The sequence below is a fragment of the Martes martes genome, assembly GCF_963455335.1.
Source record: "Martes martes genome assembly, chromosome: 10".
NCBI lineage: Eukaryota > Metazoa > Chordata > Mammalia > Carnivora > Mustelidae > Martes > Martes martes.
This window is the reverse complement of record NC_137898.1, coordinates 4902602-4922761: the sequence shown is the minus strand read 5'-3', so window position 1 is coordinate 4922761 and position 20160 is coordinate 4902602. Positions and strand designations below refer to the sequence as shown.

The following is a 20160-nucleotide window of genomic DNA, read 5'->3' as shown; positions in this document are numbered from 1 at the left end:
TATGACGCCCCTCTTCCTTACGCTCTCCCAGGCTGAGCTTGGTGTAGGGTGCAGAGGGGCGGGAGGCCCTGGTCTAGGACCTGGGCCCTTGAGAAGTTGGGGAGAGGCCCCATGAGCTCGTCTGCAGAGGTCCCAGAGCCTTGGGCTGAAGTGGGGGTAGACCTAGGACCAAGGAGGGCTGTTTCCAGCACATTCTAGTTCAGGATGAGTGTCTTCCCAGGCTGAGCCAGAGCAGGTGAGGTCCCCATCCCTGGGGAAGTGCAAACTGACTGTAAGAGAATGTTCGGGATACTCTGGGCATGAAGGGTGGTGCCTGGCATGATGGGCTGCCCTGGTGCCAGCCCCACCCCACCCCAGGGAGGCAGGGAGCAGCCTGGGACTCCAGAGCCTGACCCAGCAGTGGAGAGAGAAACACACACCCCATCCTGCAGAAAAGGGCAGAGGTTGTGCAGGCAGCCCCGTTGTCTAGGGCTCGGAGGATCAGGAAGAGGGTTGAGCTGGACTCTGGGTCCTGCTGCCCCTTCGGTGAAGGCCGTGGTCTCTCCCAGGTCTGGGTGACCAGTCCTGCTCCTTCAGCTGGGGGGCTGGAGTGTGGCATTGTGCATGTCTTTCTGGCCTGGGTCCCACCGCTGGCTGGGAGGTGGAGCCTGGGCTTCCCAGAGGCCTTCCGTCCTCGGGCCAAGGAGCCACAAAGTGGCTTTTCCGGCAGGAGGCCTCAGGAACAAAGGCTGCTTTGAGGCCAGAGCTGCCCGGGCAGGGCAAGCCGGGCATCGCCATCGCAGTGGCTCTCATCTGGCCAGCTGCTGGGGGGAGCCCGTCCCCCAGGGCCAGGGATGCCGCAGGGAGGAGTGGGGGGGAGCCTCGCCCTTACTGGGAGCGTGGTATCATTTACTGCTCAGTTTCATTGCTTGGATACCAGAACACATTCACCTGGCTAAACTTTTAAATGTCTGGAAGGGAAATCTCCCTCCTGCCTTGACCAAGCCAGCCGTCCAGTTTCCACCAGCAAATCCCACAGCTCCCAGTTCCTTCTATGTCCTTCCAGAGGTCTCTGTGAGAGGGAGGGTGGAGAGTTGAGAGGACCGGCCAGGAGCCCTCCACCGGCATGACCAGGTACCAGGAGCCCTGCCTGGGCTTTAGGACACACCCAAGGAGGACACTGAGGACGGGGTTCGTACAGTTTTATTGTTTCTGTGCCACAATCTCTGGTAGCAGAAACGGCAATTCGAGTAAGAGCTCAGAGTAGAAACACCTATCCCCAAAGACATTGAATATATGTGGTTTCACAGCTCCAGGGAACCCCCACCTTCCCATCCAGCTGCTCGTCCCCATCAGGAGGACCCCGTCAGGGACAGCGGGAGCGGGGAGGGCAGGGGGAGCCGGCCACGAGCCCAGGCCAGGCCGCCCTCTCCCCACCGGGTGCACCAGCCCTGGCAGAGAGTCCGCAAGCCGGGGCTGAGCAGAGGCAGAAGAGGAAAGGCCGCGGAGAGCAGGGCGAAGGCTGCTTTCTGGGGGGAGGACAGGCGGGAGGCGAGTGTGTCCGTGGGTGCCCGCACCCCCCCTCGGCCAGCAGCATGGCTTCCGTGGCCACAGCTCCCGCCAGCCCCAGGAGGGGGTTAGTAAAGCACATTCGGTTCAGGAGGGCGGGGCAGAGGCTGCGGGACCAAGTGTGTACAACAGCCCGAAGGAGCTACATTCATCAGACGGAGCCAACGGCCCGCCCCCCGCACGGGGTCTGCGGCCTCGAGCGTCCGCCGTGGGGACCTGAAGGGTGAGGGAGCAGCTTCCGGGGACTCACGGTCGGCCAGGCCGCAAAGCAATGTCACAGTCTGTCCCGGCTCACTCGCCACCCTCGGGAGCCGGCGGCGTCTACACACCTTGTCACCTACCGAGGGCCTGGTCACAGCGTGCCCCAGCACGTGAATTCAAACCCTTGATAAACTGACATTAACCAAAAAAAGGTACCCGCAGAAACACTGTCTGCTCGTGCTGTCTGCCGTAGCTGGCCGCGACCTCTGGGCCCCAACAGAAGCTGCCTTCTCTAGACTCGGAGGACTCGGAGGTATTGCACTACTGTACTATGTTCCTGCCTCCCGATCTCACTGCAGGGTCCTAGTGAAATCGTGAACAAGATAGGATATAAATGTTACTCAATTTTAATACAGTCTTTCGTATCATACACATCTGCGTCCGGCAGCGAGCCATCCGAGCTAGCCGCGGCGACAGCCGTCGGAGCGCGGAGGGCCCCGCTGGCTTGGCCGCCCCCACGCAGTCCAGGGATGAAGTGGATGGCGCCTCCATGCTCACACCCCGAGCTTCCTCTTCTGGTCGAAATAGGCATCGAACCTTGCTTGGGCATAGTCCTAGGAGACACAACGAAGAGCAGCCTCACCAAGGACTCCCACCCAAGGCCGCCCAGGTCCCACCCAGGCCCGTGCACTGGCCACCACCGAGGGCACAGAACAGAGTGGCTCTGGCTGCCGCAGGCCGTCCGGGAGCCCAGGCACCTAGCTCAGGCACCCCGGCCACCCCGGTGTGGCAACCAGGGCGGGCCTTCTGTCTACACGGCTGGCGCTGCCTGGCCTCACCCTCTTGTTTACACTGAAGGCTGCGGGCACAGACTCCAATGCAGGCTCCTCTCTCAAAGCAGCAGGTCCCCAGGGCTGAGCCAGCAAGTACAGAGCGGAGGTGCGAGAAAGAAGGTACCCCAACGTTCTGGGGTCACCCGCAGGATTACAGCACAGGGCCCGAGAGGGACGGCAGAAACCCTGGTCCCGAGTCCTGTCCGCGCAAGAATCGTCCAGCCCCCGGGCATCTCCGGGTCCGCTCCCGCTCCCATCCCTCCCGGTGGACGGTGCAGCCTCTGAAGCCGCCCACTCGAGATGGAAAGGACTGCCAGGAAGGTTACAGCATCGCGGCCGCAAACTCTGCATCGGGGCGTAACTTGTTGACCACAAAATCGATCCCCTTCGCGGAGCCGGGCGTTTTTCACAAACGTGTCCACGGAGCTCAGCTCCGGCATCCTGCCGGAGGCCCCCCAGCACGCTCGCGGCCTCAGGCAGCCTCTGACCCGGTTTCCATCCCCGATCGCCGCAGACAGCTTTCCCATAAATGGACTCACCCGGCGTGGGCCCCTCCGTGTCTGCCTTGTTTCCCTCGGTCCGTTTCCGGGATTCCTCCACGCTGCTGGGAGAGTCCGGGGTCCACTCCCGTTTCCTGCAGAGGACTTGTCTGATGGCTCTCACAGCACAAATACCCACTCACCTGACCGGCAGGCAGGCGCTTTCCAGGTCGGGCCAACTGAACAGAAAGCTGCTATGTGCACCCAAGTGCCGCTCGCGGTGTGGGAACGGGCTTTCGCTCCTTTCGGGTCAGTACCGAAGCAGGCGGCTGCCGGGCTGCCCGCCACGTGTACGGTCAGGCCGTCTTCCAGGCGGGTCAGACCTCCTACCTCCCCCTCGGCAACGCATGCGAGTGCCTGCTGCTCGGGTCCTTGCCCACACCGGGTACCATCGGGGTCCTTGGTCTGAGCCGTCATCACAGATGTGCAGCGTAGCTCACTGGGGATTTAATTTGCGTTTCGTGTACGACCAATGACATTAGTCAGACCGAGAGACGTTCACTGGCCATTTCTTTATCTTCTGTGACGTGTCCGAATCTTCTGCCTGTTTATACAGTACCCTGTCTGGTTTCCTGCTAAGTGGTGAGCTCTTTATGCATTCCAGATACGAGTCCTTGTTAGAGACTGGCAACACTTTCTCCAACTCTGTGCTTGCCTCTTTATTTTCTTAATGGTGTCATTCAAAAAGCACAAGTTTTTCACTTTGATTAAGCCCAATTTACCGGATCTTTTTTCATTTATGGTCAGTGCTTCACATAACCCAAGAAATCTCGGTCGTGGCCACAAAGCTTTTCTTCTTTGCTTTCCAGATGCTTTTACACAGGTCTGTTACCGTTTCAAGTTCATTTGTGTGTATGGCAGAAGATCAAGGTTCATTACTTTTCCCAGGTGGCTGTTTAGCTGTTCCTGCATCAGTGTTGAAAATCGAACCCCTTCCCCAATGAATTATCGTGGCCCTTCTGTGGCATATCGGTTGACTGTATGTGTTAGTGTGCTTCTGGGCATCAGATGTCTGTCTTTACGCCAATACCTCACTGTCTCGATACATCTTGAAATCGGGCACAATCAGTCCTCTGACACTGTTTCGGTCACATATATTTTAGAACTTACCAGTTTCTGCCAAAAAGCCTGTGGAGATTCTGACTGGGATCATGGAGACTCTGGAAATCAGTTTGGGGAGAAGAGACTCTTAATACGGAGTCTTCTGAAGCCATAATGTGGTCTTGCTGTCCATTTATTGAGGTTCTCGTAGCAATGTCTTACGCTTCTCAGTGTGAAGATCAGGCATGTGAATTAAAAATCTCATCCCTAAGTATTTCATGTTTTTATACTACTGTAAACACAATGACATTTCATTTGTGACTGTTTCTTCCGCGGCGCAGAACAAAGCTGGTTATCATCGAGCACTGCCCTTGTACCCTGTGACCCCCGTAAACTCACGCCACAGCTTAAATGGCGTTTCTGTTGATGCTTTCCTCTTTTCTCCTGTACTTGATCATGTCATCTACAACATAAAGGCAGTTTTTCTTCTTCTTTCCTGTATTCTTGCATTTCCTCTTTTCCTGGCCTTACTAAGCTGGTTAGGTGCTCTGGGGCCCCGGGGGCGCGGGTCATGGGAGGGGCGCGCCTGCCTCGCTCTCAGTCTAGGGCTCTGGTGGCCGGGAGCGCACCAGCTCTCCCGATACCAGCAGTAGGTTTTCGTACGTGCCCTGCGCCTGGCTGAGGAAGGACCCTTGCATTCCTACTTTACAGAGGCTCTTTTTTTTTTTTCCTTTGGTGAATGGGTACTAGATTTTGTCAAATGCTTTTCCTGCTTTCACTGAGAAGATAATATGGTTTTTCTCCTTCATTCTGTTAATACGCTGAATTACACTAACTGGTTTTTAAAATGTTAAATTAAGTGTTAACCCTTGCATTCCGGAGATAAATGCTACTTGATCCCATTATCTTCTTGTAAATGTCACCTTCAATTCCTGCTAATATTTTGATAATGCTTTTTCTGTCCTGTTCATAAAGGGCACTGATCTGCCGTTTTCTTGAAACATCTGTGTCTCCTTTCAGCATCAGGGCAATGCTTCATCAAATGAGTCTTTAGCTTCTGAAACTCTGTGCAGAACCAGTATGATTTCTTCCTTGAGTGTTTGACGATATTCACCAGGACCAGCAGTTTATTCTACAGGGAGGCTTTTGGAGTATGAATTCAATTTATTCAATAACTACATGACCATGTGTTAGTTTAGTTTTTGTCATTTGTATCTTCCAAGAAATGTGCACATTTCATGCACGCTGTCAAATCTGTTGGCATAAAATTATTCATAATATTCTCTTACCCTTTTACCGTCCATAGGATCCAGAGCGAGGCATTCTCCTTGTACTGAGCCCGGTCATGTGTGTCTTCTCTTTCTTGGTTGCTCAGTATAGCCCAAAGTTTATAAATTGTATTGAGCTTTTCGAAGAACCAATATTTGGTTTCACTGATTCTCTCCTTTTTTTTTGCCCATGCATTTTCTATTTCAAGGATTTCTGCTTTTAGCTTTATTTACTTTTCTTTCTTTCTTTTTTGTTTTTTAAAGCAGTCTCCACTCCTAATGTGGGGCTTGAACTCACGACCCTGAGATCAAGAGTCACGTGTTCCACCGACTGAGCCAGCGAGGCGCCCCTTCTGTATCTAGTTCTACTAACTTCGGGCTTAGGTTGGTTTTTCTCTTTCTAGCTTAAGGTAGAAGCTTCAGTCACTGATTTGAGAACTTCCTTATCTAATACAAATGTATAACCTTCAAAGCCACAAGTTTTTGAAACCTGCTGTAACCGTATCCCACAAACTCTGATATATTGTGTTTTCACTATAATTTGTTCAAAATAGCTTCTAATTGTCTCTTTCATTTCTTCTTTGATCCGGGGTTTATGTAGGTATACTACTTAATTTCCAAATAATTAGGAATTTTCAAGATTTTGTTGTTGCTTTCCTAATTCCCCTGTGGTCAGAGAATATCCTCTGTGCTTCAGTTCTTTTCAACTTGAGACCTGTTTCCCAATGCCCAGCATACGGTCTATCTTGATGAATGTGCCATATTCATGGGCAAGGACATACACCCAGCAGCTGGGCGCTGAGCTTCAGGCTGGGCAGAGTGCGGTCCCCTCCTCCATCCCTCCCGCTGCTGTTTCTGGCTCTGCCCCTCTGCTCTGCAGGTCTGCCTCTCTCTCTGCTCCGTTTTCTCAGGTTTTGCTTTGGGTCTTCTGAGGCAAGACAGGTATGTACACCTTTAGGATTTTTTTTTAATATCTTCTGGATTCACTGATCCCTTTATTATTATGAAATTATTCCTTGCTTTGGTAATATTTTTGATGTGTACTTTGTTTTTTAAGATACTTTTTAAAAGATTTTATTTATTTATTTGACAGATCACAAGTAGGCAGAGAGGCAGGCAGAGAGAGAGAGGGGGAAGCAGGCTCCCCGCTGAGCAGAGAGCCCGATGCGGGGCTCAATCCCAGGGCCCTGAGATCATGACCTGAGCTGAAGGCAGAGGCTTTAACCCACTGAGCCACCCAGGCGTCCCTGTACTTTGTCTTAACAACATCATTTAACCATGGCTCTACATCTGCTTTAAAATTCCTTATTCCCCCTTCTTTGGCCGAACAGCATCTGTGCATTATCAAACTGTCCACCTGGAAGCAGAAATCAGCTTAATACAGGACTGGGAGGATGAAATGAGCTCGTCATCCCCTCCACCTTCCTAAAGCCAGGTGCTCGCCACAGACGGTGCCCCGACCCCAGGACACGCCACCAACACTCCTTAATGGGGCAGCAGAAGGCTGGACTCACGGCTAAAACTGTCTACGTCAAGGACAGTTTCCAAGGCTGGAAGAAGATGACAGCCTGTCTTGTCGCATCTGCCTGCAGCACACAGGACGGCTCCGCCGGTCAGCACCGGCCGCCGGCTCGAAGCGGGGTGCTGCAGGCCGAGGAGCAGAGCCGCGGAACGCGTCAGGGAGCTCCCGCACCCGCAGCCCCTTGCGCCAGAAGGGACTGAGGTCACGGGCTACGTGCTAGGGTCTGATTTCTACGTCCCCCATCGGAGCCACAAGGCCGCCCAGCAGCTCTCTGAAGCAGGGGAGGTGGGCCCGCTGCCCTGCAAGTGAGGCCACCTCCGATGGCACACGCGGAGCCAAGGTGGGTTCACTGCGCAGCGACACGGGCAGCCCTCTGTGAAGAAGAGCGCGTGTTCCCCCGCCAGCGCTCACAAACACGGGGAACGATTTTGTTTCCAGAATCGAAGAGAAAACTACCCCCAGAACATACCATGTATCCAAATTCAATGGATGAAATCTTGGCCTGCACGATGGACCAAAGTCCCCAGAAGAAATGGGACGCGAGGGCAAACCTGTAATTACAAAAGCAGGAGACGCACGTGAGATGTGTGGCACCGGCCACAGGCCCAGGGATGGGATTTCCTGCTAGCGGGCCCCACAACTCACTGGGGCGCAAACCGAGTCAGCCCTGGCCCACTCAACAGGATTCTAGTCCCCGGGGACGGAGAACAGGCTGGGGGCACCACAGCTGGTCTCTCCCTCCTCCGGCTGGGGACAGGTGGACTTGCAGTGTGGACACGCCCAACAGCCGTCCCTGGCGCACGGCTACCATCCCCGGGACTCACACGGAGGCCGGGGAGCTATGCAGGCGGTGCGTGCGCTATGCTGGGAAACAAACTCTGCTTCAGGTGTGAGCACGGGGCATCAGCAACCCCGCAGGCGTCACGCAGCGAGAGGAGGAACATGCAGGCCTCTGGTGACTCGCTGGCTTTCCCAGGAGGTAGGATGCCGCCTCGCCCTCACCCCTGCCCTTGCACAGCAGTGAAACAGAGCGGAGGAGAGCCTGGCGGTCTCCATCTCTACGCCGCGCCATGGCCCCTGTCGCCGCGAACCCAAGCTCCCCTCACGCCGGTGCCTGTGGCTTCCCTGAACGCTTCAGTGTCCTCCTCAAACCGGACTGTTTCTCTTGTGGTCCCTGATCCCCTACACGTGCCTTTGGGCTACCCTTTCTGTCGGGCTCTCCTCCATTTTTCTATTTCTATCCACGCTAGAACTCGAGAGGGAAGATCTAAGCAGCAAGGGGAGCCCCGGGCCAGCGAGGGCGGCCACGTGCCCGCAACGCGGTTGTGGACACTTCAGCAAGAGGTGATCTGTGGCAAGCGGGCTGGACAGGACAAGGGGGGCCAAAGTCACTTAAACGTTTTTATCGAAGACTTTCACAAAACCTAGAAGCTTCTCAGCCCTGCTACTGACTAAACAGTTTAAGAACAAGACTCAAAACCAACATTCACAATTCGTAATTAGTTTTTAAAAGAAACACATTTCTGGATGGCACCCACCACCCGACAAGCACCAAGCGACAGGAGGGTCCAGGCCCCGGGCGGCACCGCCTTGTACAGTCCTGCGGCGTGTGGCTTAGAGCGCGGAGCACCACCCACGTGCCCGACCCTGCACGCCGACCCCGCTCTCCGCACCTGCTGCGTGCGGACATCTGGAGAGATGCCAGATGCGCAGTTTTTGACAGAGTACGAGTCCCGGAAACGTATGGGTATAAAGAAGATCCTAAAATACTCATGACTGCAGGTCGGCACCCCGACTATCATCTGTAAACACACAGCTGTTTTATAAATTAACCAAAAAAAAAAAAAAATTTACCTATTGACTTCAAGCAACATTTCTTCTTCTATAATGGACTTTTCTTCATTACTGAGGTTTTCAAATTCATTATGGAATGCAGCCAAGTAATTGGAAATAAAATGGAGCTTTAAAAAAAAAAAGAAATCACATTAGAGTCAGTGACGGCGAGACAGACGGTGTCAGCAGCTGTCAGGAAGTCGTGTCAGGAAGCACGACGCACCAGGGACCCCCGCATGGCCAGCGGAGCCCGGAGGAGCTCGGTGCCCAGTGGGAGCACGGAAGCTTGCTTGGGGGTGGGGGGGGCAGCGATCTCCGGCTTCCTGGCAGAACCCTACCAGACTCGCCGCACTGTCGGCAAGACAAGCAGAGGAAACCACGACTACTTCTGGACAAAATCACCCAGGCGGAATCGACTCCACACCCGTTTCCCACGGCCTGGTCACTAAGCAGGGTACTCCGCAGAAGGGCTGGCATGGCGCGCAGCCACTCCCTTGGAGCCCGAGGTCCCCGGCAGAGGCGCCGGCAGAGCAGGAGCCGACCAGACCACGCCGAGGGGCCTTCCACCTCCGAGATGCCGGGGTGACGCGTAAACTGGGAAGGTCTAACTCTGGTTTGAAGAGGAGGTGCTACCAGGTCCCGCGCGTAGCTGGCCCATGAATCCGGATTTAGGAGACCACCCCCCCCTTCTTCAGACCTCCCACTATACCTGAGGGCACCAGAACAGAGCAAACCACCACTCGCTTTCTTTTATAAAGAAGGAAACAGCAGGCAGTGGCTCTACCCAGAAAAACACAATAACTGATCACCTAGTTGGAACGCCAGCACTGCCTCCCCACCAGCTCGCCCTTCTGCCCTCTCCTAGGCGGCTCTTACCCTTGGCACCCCCTCCCACCAGAAAGCAGTGTTCCAGTCTGAGCGCTGTCCTCGCAGGGTGTTCTGGAAGGAGTAAACCCGGCCCAGGCAAGGGGATGGCCCAGGCCTGTTCAAGTCTAGGTAGCAGCCACCGTCCTGAGCGTTTGTTCCCGCACACGAGGAAACGGAAGCACACAGCGTCAGCAGGGGACAGTGAACACTGGCAGATCTGGGTTCAAATCCAACACCGTTTTTAAAACCCACGCCTGAACCGCCACACGAGCTGGGTTAATTTCTGGGAGATACTAAATGCTCAAATTGGCCAATGAAGACAGAAAATCTGAAAAGGTTGATACCCTAAGAAACAGTAACTAGTGGCCTTCCCTCGCCGGAAGTTCTGGGCCACACTTCGAGAGCCCTGCTTTAAGAGCTACTGACAAAACAGGCCTGCGCTTTCTTACAAAGTCTACCAAATTTTCAAAGAACATCATCTCATCTAAATTTGGTCCAGAAAATTACAAAGGGACACCAAACTCATGTTATTAGATCAGCATAATTTTTACTCCAAACCAGATATAAGTAATAATTTTTTTAAATGGCCCCTAAAGCCTGTTTCATGGATGTGTGTGGATCTGAAACTCCCAAGCAAGAGATTAACGGGGCCCAGCAGAGCTTTCCAAAATGACACACCTCGTTTGGATGCTTTGCTTTAGGAACTCCAAGACAAAGGTTTAACGTTTAACAACTTCTCTTTAGTGGACTAAAGAGAGAACAGCAGGAGATTACCTACTGGGCGCAGAAAGGGTAGGAGATGAAGAGGAGCAGCCCTCCGCGACTTGTAAAGCTCCTCAGAACCCGAAACGGAACTGGATTTCCGTGGCTGTGTGATGTGGGCGCCCACTCGGCTCTGCCGCCCATCGCCGCAGAACCTGCCTTCTCACCGGCAGAACCGCCCCCCACTCCTGGCCGGAGAGCGGCACCTCTGGGGCTGCCCAGCGTTCACAAAGGCTTTTACAAAGACTGCTGCTGGGTCTCCTCCTCCCCCCATGCGTGACCTGGAGGCTCGGGACATACTCAAGCTGGTCACAGTCGGCCCCAGCGTGCGGCGGGAGGAGGGCGACCTGCTGAAGACAGGATCACCGTGCCCGGCACGGGCCTGTGCTCAAGAGACCTCTCCCGAGTGAAGTCAGCAGCCACCCATCACACCCCTGTCCCCATGCCTCTCTGACCTCTCGGAAACACGGCCAAGCTGGCAGGGGCTCCACGGGAGGGGCTGTTCTGTAGCTGCCATTGCGAAGCGGGTGGGCGGCTGCCCTGTGCAGGCTCGGGATACCCTCTCCCCAGCCCAGCTTGCTTCCACATCGCTGCCCACTCACTCTCAACCCACGGCTCCAATGGTGGGCTGAGGAATGGAGTAGGCGCTCCCAAGGAGGAACTTCCCACAGGGTGATTTTTTTTTCTTTTTTTTAAAGACTTTATATATTGGGGCGCCTGGGTGGCTCAGTGGGTTAAAGCCTCTGCCTTCCGCTCAGGTCATGATCCCAGGGTTGTGGGATCAAGCCCCGCATCGGGCTCTCTGCTCAGCAGGGAGCCTGCTTCCCTGCCTCTCTGCCTACTTGTGATCTCTGCCTGTCAAATAAATAAAATCTTAAAAAAAAAAAAAAGACTTTATATATTTCAGAGAGAGAACAAGCGGGGTGAGGAGAAGCAGAGGGAGAGGGAGAAGCAGACACCCCACTGAGCAGGAAGCCCAATATGGGGCTCTATCCCAGGACCCTGGGACACCCAGGCATGCCCCCCACGGGGTGATTCTTCACACAGCCCCTGCCCCCCCTACTCAGGACAAGAAAGGGAACTGTAACAGCACAGCAGCTCCTAAGTCCCGGTGCCCAAAAGACCACTTCTGTCTGCACAGAGTGAAACGCGCACAGGAAACACAGGAAGCACTGAGATCCCCACGAAGGAGGCCAGGAGGCAGATCAGAGGCCGGGCTTTTTGGAAAAAACCAGGAGGAGCTAAACACTGTGCTCTCCAACGGAATGAAAACAGGTTCTCTCCGGCACAGGGATAAAAACGTCAAGTCTCTGTCCTGACACAAAATAACATTTTAGAGCCCCAGGGTTTGCGTAACCCTGATTTAAAACCCTGATTTAAAAAGGGTGTCATGAGGGGCACCTGGGTGGCTCAGTCACTCAGCGTCTGCCTTCGGCTCAGGTCATGATCCCAGGGTCCTGGGATCCACACCCACATCAGGCTCCCTGCTCGGCGGGGAGCCTGCTTCTCCCTCTCCCCGCTGCTTGTGCGCGCTCTCTCGCGCTCTCTCTCAAATAAACAAAATCTTAAAAACAAAAGGGGGGGTCATTAAAAACAAAGATGCAATCAGTTCTAACTGCAGAAAACGGACTCGTGCAGTTCGGCTCGCGCCGAGCCCGCACACAGCCGTCGCCCACCTGTTGCTTTTGGGTGGGGTACTTCAGGATGTTCGCTCTGAAGAACGGGTACTTTTCGTAGTTATAGTCGTACATCCATTCGCAGAAATGATTCCCGATGTCGAATCCCCTAAAAAAGAGGCAAGAGCAGCTGCACAGAGGGGGCAAACTGCCAGCCACAAGGCTCCCTGGTCTGAGAAGGGAGAAGGCCGAGTCGTAAGCATCCCCCCCAGCAACAAGCGGTCCTTCCTGAGGACCCCCCAGGGACAACTGCCTCAGGGACAGGGAGAGGCAACGGGGTCGTCAGCAGAACCAGCGCCGGCAGAGGCTGCGGAAGATCAGTGCTCTGATCTCTGAGGCCGACAAACGCCAGATTCTGCATTCTGATCGGTCACCGCTGCCCGCCCCCCACCCGCCCAGAACAGGCCCGGGCTGTTTCCTGCGCCGCCGCAGGCTGCCGGGACAGCGCACAAGCTCCCGGGGCCGGGGGCCCGGCTGCCGACCTCCTCCCGGGGGGGCCGCACACCTGTAATTGTAACTGCTGTACTCGAAGTCGATGAGCATCAGTCTCTGCTTCTCGGAATTCTCTCTGCCCTCCAGCATTAAGATGTTACCTGCAAAAGGGTTTGGATGACATGCCACTTACTGTGGGCGCGGTGGACAGTGGAAGGCGCAAGTCCTTGAGCAGAAAGGCCAAGCATGGTTCCGATCCTGTCAGGGGACCCCGGCCACGCAGTGAGGGGGGTGCAGGCCGCGGAGCGCCGGGAGCAGCACCGCCTCCCAAGGCCAGGCCCTCGGCAGGAGGCCCAGGGTCACGCAGACACAAGGGCCCCTGTTCACAGCAGCCCGACGGCAACGTGGCCCCGTGCTCGCCCGGGGACAAGAACGGCTGTCCCTCGGCTTGTTGGGGCAGCACCCCCCAGACTTTCCACACACGGGCACGAAGGAAAATGCTTGTGGCATGCTGGGGTTCCAGCCAACCCAATCCCCCAGCAGCTAGGAAGCTGTGTCCCACTGTCCTCCCTCATGAGGATGCCACAGCGCTGAGCCACTGCAGGGCTCTGTGGGCCCTACTTGGTCCCGCTTCTTTGCCTCACTTGGTTCTCCGAGGAGGAGGCCACAGGCAGCGTTCCTGTCACCATATTCCCTGTAAGGCTCGATTCTGGGCCCCAAGTGAACGGGCGGCCAGACCCCCCGACACCCGCCGCAGCGTCCGGCATCTGTCACTACCAGCTGGCGTGTAGGCACCGGTGAGCCAGGTTTTGCTAGTGTTTCGGCCGCGCCCTTTCCGGGTTTCTGCAGGAGGCGCTCTTTCTAGGCTTTTCCGCACACAGCTTCTGTTTCCAGGGGCCGTTAAAAGGAGATGCCCAGAGCAGCAGAACAAAGTAAATGTGCAAGCCCCCCCTCATCTCACCTCTCACTGGCCAGCAGACCTCCCTCAGACCCCTCTGGTGACGTCTGTGCAGCTGGCTATCACCTGCTAACACACATTTACGTCCCACTCGACTTGGTCAACAATGATCAGCTCATTAATAAAACTAACCTATCACACTAATGTCTGAGTGATGACTGGTCTTTAACAGGGACTGTCGTCAAAATTAAAAACAAACTGCTGAGCCCGGCAAAGGGCCGACGGGGGACGTGAGCCGAGAGAGAGACAGAGAGCACAGCCAGAGCGAGGCAGGGCCTCCCCAAAGCCCAGCCCGAAGCACCCGCAGGAGCTGGCCCAGCTAGGTGGGGCCTCTGCTGACGTCACACGGAGAGGCGCCCGGCCTCGTACCTTAGGGAAGGCACAGAAACCCAAGGTCACGGGAGTGACCTGATCCCAGGAGAGCAGGTGGCCTCAGGCACCTGCGAGGAGCGGCCAGTGCAAGGCCCCCAGCACTGAGCGGGGCAGTCACCTCTTACCGCGTTCTCTGACCATCAAAGTCACGTGTCCACCGGAGTCACATACTGAACACATGTGACTCAGGAGGCTTCGGTCCTTTGGCCAAGTTCCCAGTTTAGTGAATGTTCTCATTTTCTCTTCTCTGTATACGTTTTTTACAAAAATGGGAGAACACCCCATGTATTTTTCTAAAACTTGCTTTTTTTCCCCTTCATATATCCTGGTGATTTTTCTGCTGGCCTGCATAAAAACTTGACCTCCTTTTTCATAGTTCTACAACACTCCGCCACACGGCTGTCCCATTATTTCACGCACGTACGCCCCTCCGCACCGACACCTGGCATTCGTCACATACCCTGGAGGCCGCTTTCCAAGGAGACACACGCACCCAGCCTCACGGAACAGGCCACGGTTCTTACCTTCCTGACAGTCGTTATGACAAAACACAACTGGAGAGGGAGTGGACTCGAGTAGCGACCTGGAGAGGGAATCACACCTCGGGTCAGACGCCGCCGGGCCCCGGACTGGACGGGCGCTCGGCACCACCGTGCAGCCTCCCTGGTGCGGCCTCCCCGCGGCACTGTCACCGTGAGCTCTGAGAGCGCTGCCATCCCCTGGCCGCAGCTCAGCCTGGGGTACCGCAGCAGCCCCCCACCCTGCATACCCAGCTCTTCCCGCCCCACGGGCCCTCCCCACCCAGAGCACGACCCGTCTGCTCGGTGGGCTCCGGCCCCCGCTTCCGTCGCACCTCTGATCACAACTGGACGCTATGGGACATGTTTGCTCGTCTCTGTCTCTCCTGATAAGATACAAGCACCTCAAAGGCTGTCCTGGTCTCCATGCCCCAGCGCCACACACACCCAGGAGGGAGGCGAGAGGTGCCGCCGGGCGCTCGGAGAGACTGTGCAGCACGCCTACCCCCAGCCCCACGGCTCCCCCGCCCCGCCCCGGGGCTCGGCCATGACCGTGACCGGGCCTCACCTCAGGTGCTCCAGCTCCAGGGGCAGGTTATAGCGCAGGAGGCGGTGCAGCTGCCTCCGCCGGGGCTCCCCCGAGAACGTAATCCTCAGCACCTGGTTCAGGTACCTGGCAGGGGAAAGGAGAACAAAAATCACTGCCCGGCTCACAGCGGCTCACCAGCGGGGCTCCTGCCAAGTCCAACCCCGCCACGGCAGCGGGACAGAGCCTGGGACTGCAGGCTCTCCAGAAAGTTCATCTCCCGCCCGGCTGCCCACTCGGGGACCAGAGGGCCGCGGGGTGAACCCGTACTCACTCTGGCACCTCCAGCAGCCGCTAACAGAAAACTGAGTTAGAGCCAAGCGGTTTGACCACTTACTTTTCCATTGTTCCAAAAAGCCATTTTGGTTCCTTATTGAATGGCATTTTCATACCATGAAACGTGGCCATTTTCTCGGCTATTTCTGCAGAAATATCTGGCACACTTAATTCTTCAGTGTCTAAGCGCCGGCTCTGGAAGGAACAAGGGAGTCAGAAAACAGCACTTCTCCAGGGAGCCCGGAGGGGTGCGATCCCCCCTGCTAAGACCCAGCAGCCGGTCGCGCCAGTGTCTGTCTGGCCGGCACACGGGCCTCCCCAAGGACGCACCCTCGGGCAGCGACCCAGTGACCGCCACAGTGTTTCTCAGCGAGCAGGGGACGGCCCCCACAGGCTAATTCTGTTTTGAACCCTTTGAACCGTGAGAGGGTCCTTCTCACATACAAGCATTTCGGCGGACCCCGCCCTCTCCCCTCTCCCCCTTCACCAGGGCTCGCCCTCCACCCCTCCGAAGGCTCCGGGTCTCATGGCGACTGCATTAGCCCGTGTCCAACTCCCTCAGTGGCGCAGACACCCCGGGCTGACCCCGCACAGCTGAGAGGTGGTGCTCGGCACAGCTCCCCCTCTGGAGCACAGCCAGGAGCTCGGGGTGAGCCCTGCCCCCTCCTCCAGGGTGGCGGCTGCAGCACCCCGCCTGGCCCGGAGCAGGCTCTCAGGGCGCCCAGCCGAACGAAGCCAAGAGAGGGCCCAGCTCCTCCCGAGGAAATCACCATCAGCCAAGATCTGTCTTTCCCACACGCACTGCCCCCCTGCAGAAGCCCAAAGAGGCGCCACAGCCGCAGGGGTGAGGGGGCGGCGTCTCCAAGTTGGAGAGAACCCAGCGGCAATTCTGGCTGTAATCTTCACTTCACAGTCACATGGCCAAAGGCTCGCTACTCAGGCCTCTGCATCTGACCTTCGGACTTCTATAAAATGAGAAGCACGACATGGAGTCCCTGGCGGGGCTGCTCTGACCTAGAGCAGACAAGGCAGGCAAGGGCCCTGGGCCAGCACCCAGCCGGGGAGGTCTCGACAAATGGCGGGAGCCTGGTGATGACAGCTCAGAGCTGACTGGCAGCAGCGGGCTCAGCTGCAGCCTCCTCCACTCGGGAAACCTCCAAGGACAGGGGACGAGGCTCTAGTGGCAGCTCACTCAGCTTTCACATGGCTTTAAAAAATGCCAGTACTTCAAGAAACAGACTGAGGGTTGCGGGGGGGAAGGGGGACGGGAGAGGGTGGTGGGGAAATGGACATTGGGGAGGGTATGGGCTATGATGAGTGCTGTGAAATGTGTAAACCAGACGATTCACAGACCTGTACCCCTGGGGATAAAAATACATTATATGTTTATTAAAATAAAAAAATTAAAAAAAAAAAATGCCAGTACTTCGTTTGGCATCATGGAAAGTCTAAGGCCAACCGTGCTCGAAGATGAACGTATTTCAGAGTTCCAAGCTCCTTTCCCAGCACCGGGAAAGAGCGATAGAAGACTGACCAGGGTCCTTGGAGGTCACTACTCTCCGTACCCTCCGGAAAACGGCTGTGGGGACCAGACGAGGTGGAACGCATCCCACCCCACGCAGTGCTCGAGAGTAAACCTGGAAATAACAACACGCCAGCAGGCTGAGCCAAAGGAAATCACCATTTCTGGGGTCATAGTTGATGACTGGTAGTTTCATGTGGTTCAACCTAGTACTTCAACAGAACTTCAAAAAATCTTCACTGTACAAAACGTCATACACAGAAGAGGCTTAGAAGTTCAGAGCTAGCACAGTATCAATCCCACAGATGATATAACCCATGGATCCTGAACCAGGACAGGACAGTCCAATTATTATGGGTTGTGCTCACTGGTCCTCCACCTTCCCTAAAAAGAGAAGGCTTACCACACGTGTATATTTTAAAGTGTTTAGTTTGCTTTCAGTGGGCTTTACTGAAGTGCTATCCTATCTGTAGTCTTCCACGATCTGGTTTTCTCACTCAATGTTGTGTCCTTAAGACGTCGCCACTTCTAACCACAGAAAGTATTTCCGATTTTCCATGCTTGTGGATACTTTATTATCTCATTTGATCCTCGTGCCAGTCGGATGCTATGGTCTTCACTGGGACAGTTATAAATGAAAACACCGCCGGGTGGCGAGCCAGGTGCCGGGGCGGGACGGAAGGTCTGCTGCGAGGGTCTAGTTGCGAGGGTCTAGTGGCGAGGGTCTGGTTGCGGGTTTCCACACAGCTCCCAGCGGGCAGGTGCACAGACAATGCCACCACCAGCCAGCAGGGGGCAACCCTCCCGGGACCCAGGTCCCAAGAAGGCGACTACCCCTGGGCAGTGGGGATTAGACAATGAGGACCCCTTCCTCCAGCCTCCCGCTGAACACAGGTTGAATCCTGGCAAGTCGAGCACCCCTTCAGCCAGGTGTCCTGTGTTTAACCACCTGCCCGACTACCGGGCAACCCTGCACACACAGGGCGTGAGCCCATTTGTGACCCCAGTCCTTGAGGCGCTCTCACAGCTGAAGATGTTACAGCAGCGTTAGGAATGCCTCAGGACAGCAAGAGAAGGCACACAGTCCCGACTTGGATTTGAGCTGGGCCCTGAAATGTCAGAGGAAGCTGACAGGCACCTGGGAGCTGGGGAGACTCAAGCAGAGGGAGGGAGCTGGGACACAAGGCAAAGAGTAGTGGCGGCCCCGCAGGGCAAAGACCCAGGTGTGGCCGGGGCCATGGGGCTCAGCAGGGAGTTCTAAAGGTCCAGGAATTGAGAGGAACAAGGGGAAAGGGAAAGGTTCAGGGCAAGCAGCTTTAGGGGACAATCGGGAATGTTAGGCTTCATATATATTTTCATTTGGATGAATACCTTTGCAGGAAAGACAGAGGTTCTAATGTAAATTCAACAGAAATCTATTTTTTCTTTATTTCTGAAGTTTCATAATGCTAAGGCCCATTTACTATGTCAGCCCACAACATCTCAGGCTCCCACAGGACCAAGACAAAGAATCCGTCTTTTGTCTGCGGCACCTGTCAACCGACCAGTCGAGAACCCCCCTTACCGGGATGAACTGCTCCAGGCGGCCTTGGGGGAAGATGCCGTATAGCTTGGGCCCAAGTGACCTCTCTGCGAGAATGGCAAACATGACGCTCTCCAGGACCATGGCCTCAGCCCCCTGAAATAGACAGCAATACACCGGAAGTTTACTGAGGGCTGACTACGAGCAGGCTCACAAGTGCTCCCACATGAGCGGGCTATCTGACCCCCAGCAGCCCTGCCCCCACACTCTAAGTACGAAGAAACCGAGGTCAATGTCCTGTAATCCACGGGCTCCGCACTTGCAGCCATCCCACTATACTGATGAGCGTGAAAATTCAAGTTTAGCGGAGTCACTGACTCCAAAAACAGAACAGTATTGGTATTTTCTTGCTTGTATTTATTTTAAAATTTCTCGAGTTCCACCCACGGCATCTTCCCAAAGGCCACCAAAATGCCACCCACTCTGGTCGGGGGCTGGCCTGCTTTCCGGCCCGGAGTGTGGAGTAGGAGTGCACCGGCCACAGGGGCCTTCTGTCCTCAAACCAACCCTTCTGGACGACTGATGGATCTGGGCCTGTTTTGGGGTCCAAAGAGCACCCTGGCATGGCACGTTCACGGGGCCTGTGCTCTGCTCTTCTCCCCAGCCTTCTGAATGTTCGTCTCTTGCCAAAACCCGATGACGCTCAGATGCTACCTTCAGTCCTAATAATCCATGTGGGATCTAGAATGATCCTGTCTTCAAAAACTATCTTTTGGTCTCAGTTCAAATTCACTCTTTAGTTCTTTGCCATTAAACAGCAAATGAGCCTCTAGGCCACTGTGTCTGAGGAAGGGCCGACAAGTATGGCTAGAAAATGCTTTCAGGTGATCCTTACTCACCCCTTGTTAGGAAACGCACCCTGGGGTCTAGGATCCCGCAGGAACACTGCCCACAGTGAAACAGCTCTTCAAACTCAAGTTATAGAAACACACATGCGGGGGCACCTGCGTGGCTCAGTCGTTAGGCATCTGCCTTCAGCTCAGGTTACCATCCCAGGGTCCTGGGATCGAGCCCCACATCGGGCTCCCTGCTCAGCGGGGAGCCTGCTTCTCCCTCTCCCTCTGCTGCTCCCCCTGCTTGTGCTCTCTTAAAATCTAAAAAAAAAAAAAAAAACACAAAACAACCCACACACCAACAGGACCTACTTGGCAACGACAGGACGCTAAGTTACAGAGAAGTTACTTTTCCAAAGGACGTGGAACCACATTAGAGGAAAAAGTAATTTGGTCATTTTCACATTTGGGGGAGCAAACAGATTTGCCAGTCGGTAACCTCCCAAAATTATAGTTTGGCCACCATCTTGTGTCACCCACAATTACGGTCTGACCACCCACCTGGTGAGGTCTGATTTTTATTCACTCATTTGCAGTTTTGTATCTAGGGGTGCTACAAGCTAAAAACTGTGTCTTCCCCAAATTCACGCATGAAGCCCTAACCCAATGTGATGGTGCAGATGAGGTCACGAGTGTAGGGCGTCCATGTGATCAGTGTCCTTATACAAAGCATCCCAGAGCCTGCTGTCCCTCCCCCTGTCTCTCCACCACGTGAGGACACAGGGAGAAGGCAGCACCCACAGGCCCAGCACCCAACCATGCCAGCACCGACCTCCAGCCTGGTGAGAAATAAAGGTCTGCTGCTGGCAGCCCCGAGGATCCTGTTATAGCAGCCCGAGCAGACTAAGACACGGACAATACCAACGTAGCACTGATCTGTCCGGTCCACGAAGCCGTGAGCAGGTTTGAGAGGGGAACGCCCCGGAGGAGGTAAGGTCACTGCTGACCCCACGTCCAGCACCAGAGACGCCTGCAGGAGAGCGTGCACAGG

General features: G+C 55.3%; 1 protein-coding gene across 3 annotated transcripts in view; it reads right to left on the bottom strand.

The window, feature by feature from the left end:
• Positions 1 to 1165: 1165 nt before the first annotated feature.
• CHKA (choline kinase alpha) overlaps positions 1166 to 20160 on the bottom strand; it is a 61145-nt gene continuing 42150 nt past the window's right edge. For all 3 annotated transcript variants that reach the window (XM_080816950.1, XM_080816948.1, XM_080816949.1), the window contains 9 exons: positions 18319 to 18432; positions 15294 to 15427; positions 14939 to 15043; positions 14377 to 14435; positions 12596 to 12683; positions 12091 to 12199; positions 8807 to 8913; positions 7422 to 7503; positions 1166 to 2363 (listed from right to left, as the gene is read on the bottom strand). In XM_080816950.1, coding sequence (XP_080673076.1) covers positions 2304 to 2363; positions 7422 to 7503; positions 8807 to 8913; positions 12091 to 12199; positions 12596 to 12683; positions 14377 to 14435; positions 14939 to 15043; positions 15294 to 15427; positions 18319 to 18432 — 858 coding nt within the window. In that variant the 3' untranslated portion in view covers positions 1166 to 2303. The remainder of the gene's footprint in view (positions 2364 to 7421; positions 7504 to 8806; positions 8914 to 12090; positions 12200 to 12595; positions 12684 to 14376; positions 14436 to 14938; positions 15044 to 15293; positions 15428 to 18318; positions 18433 to 20160) is intronic.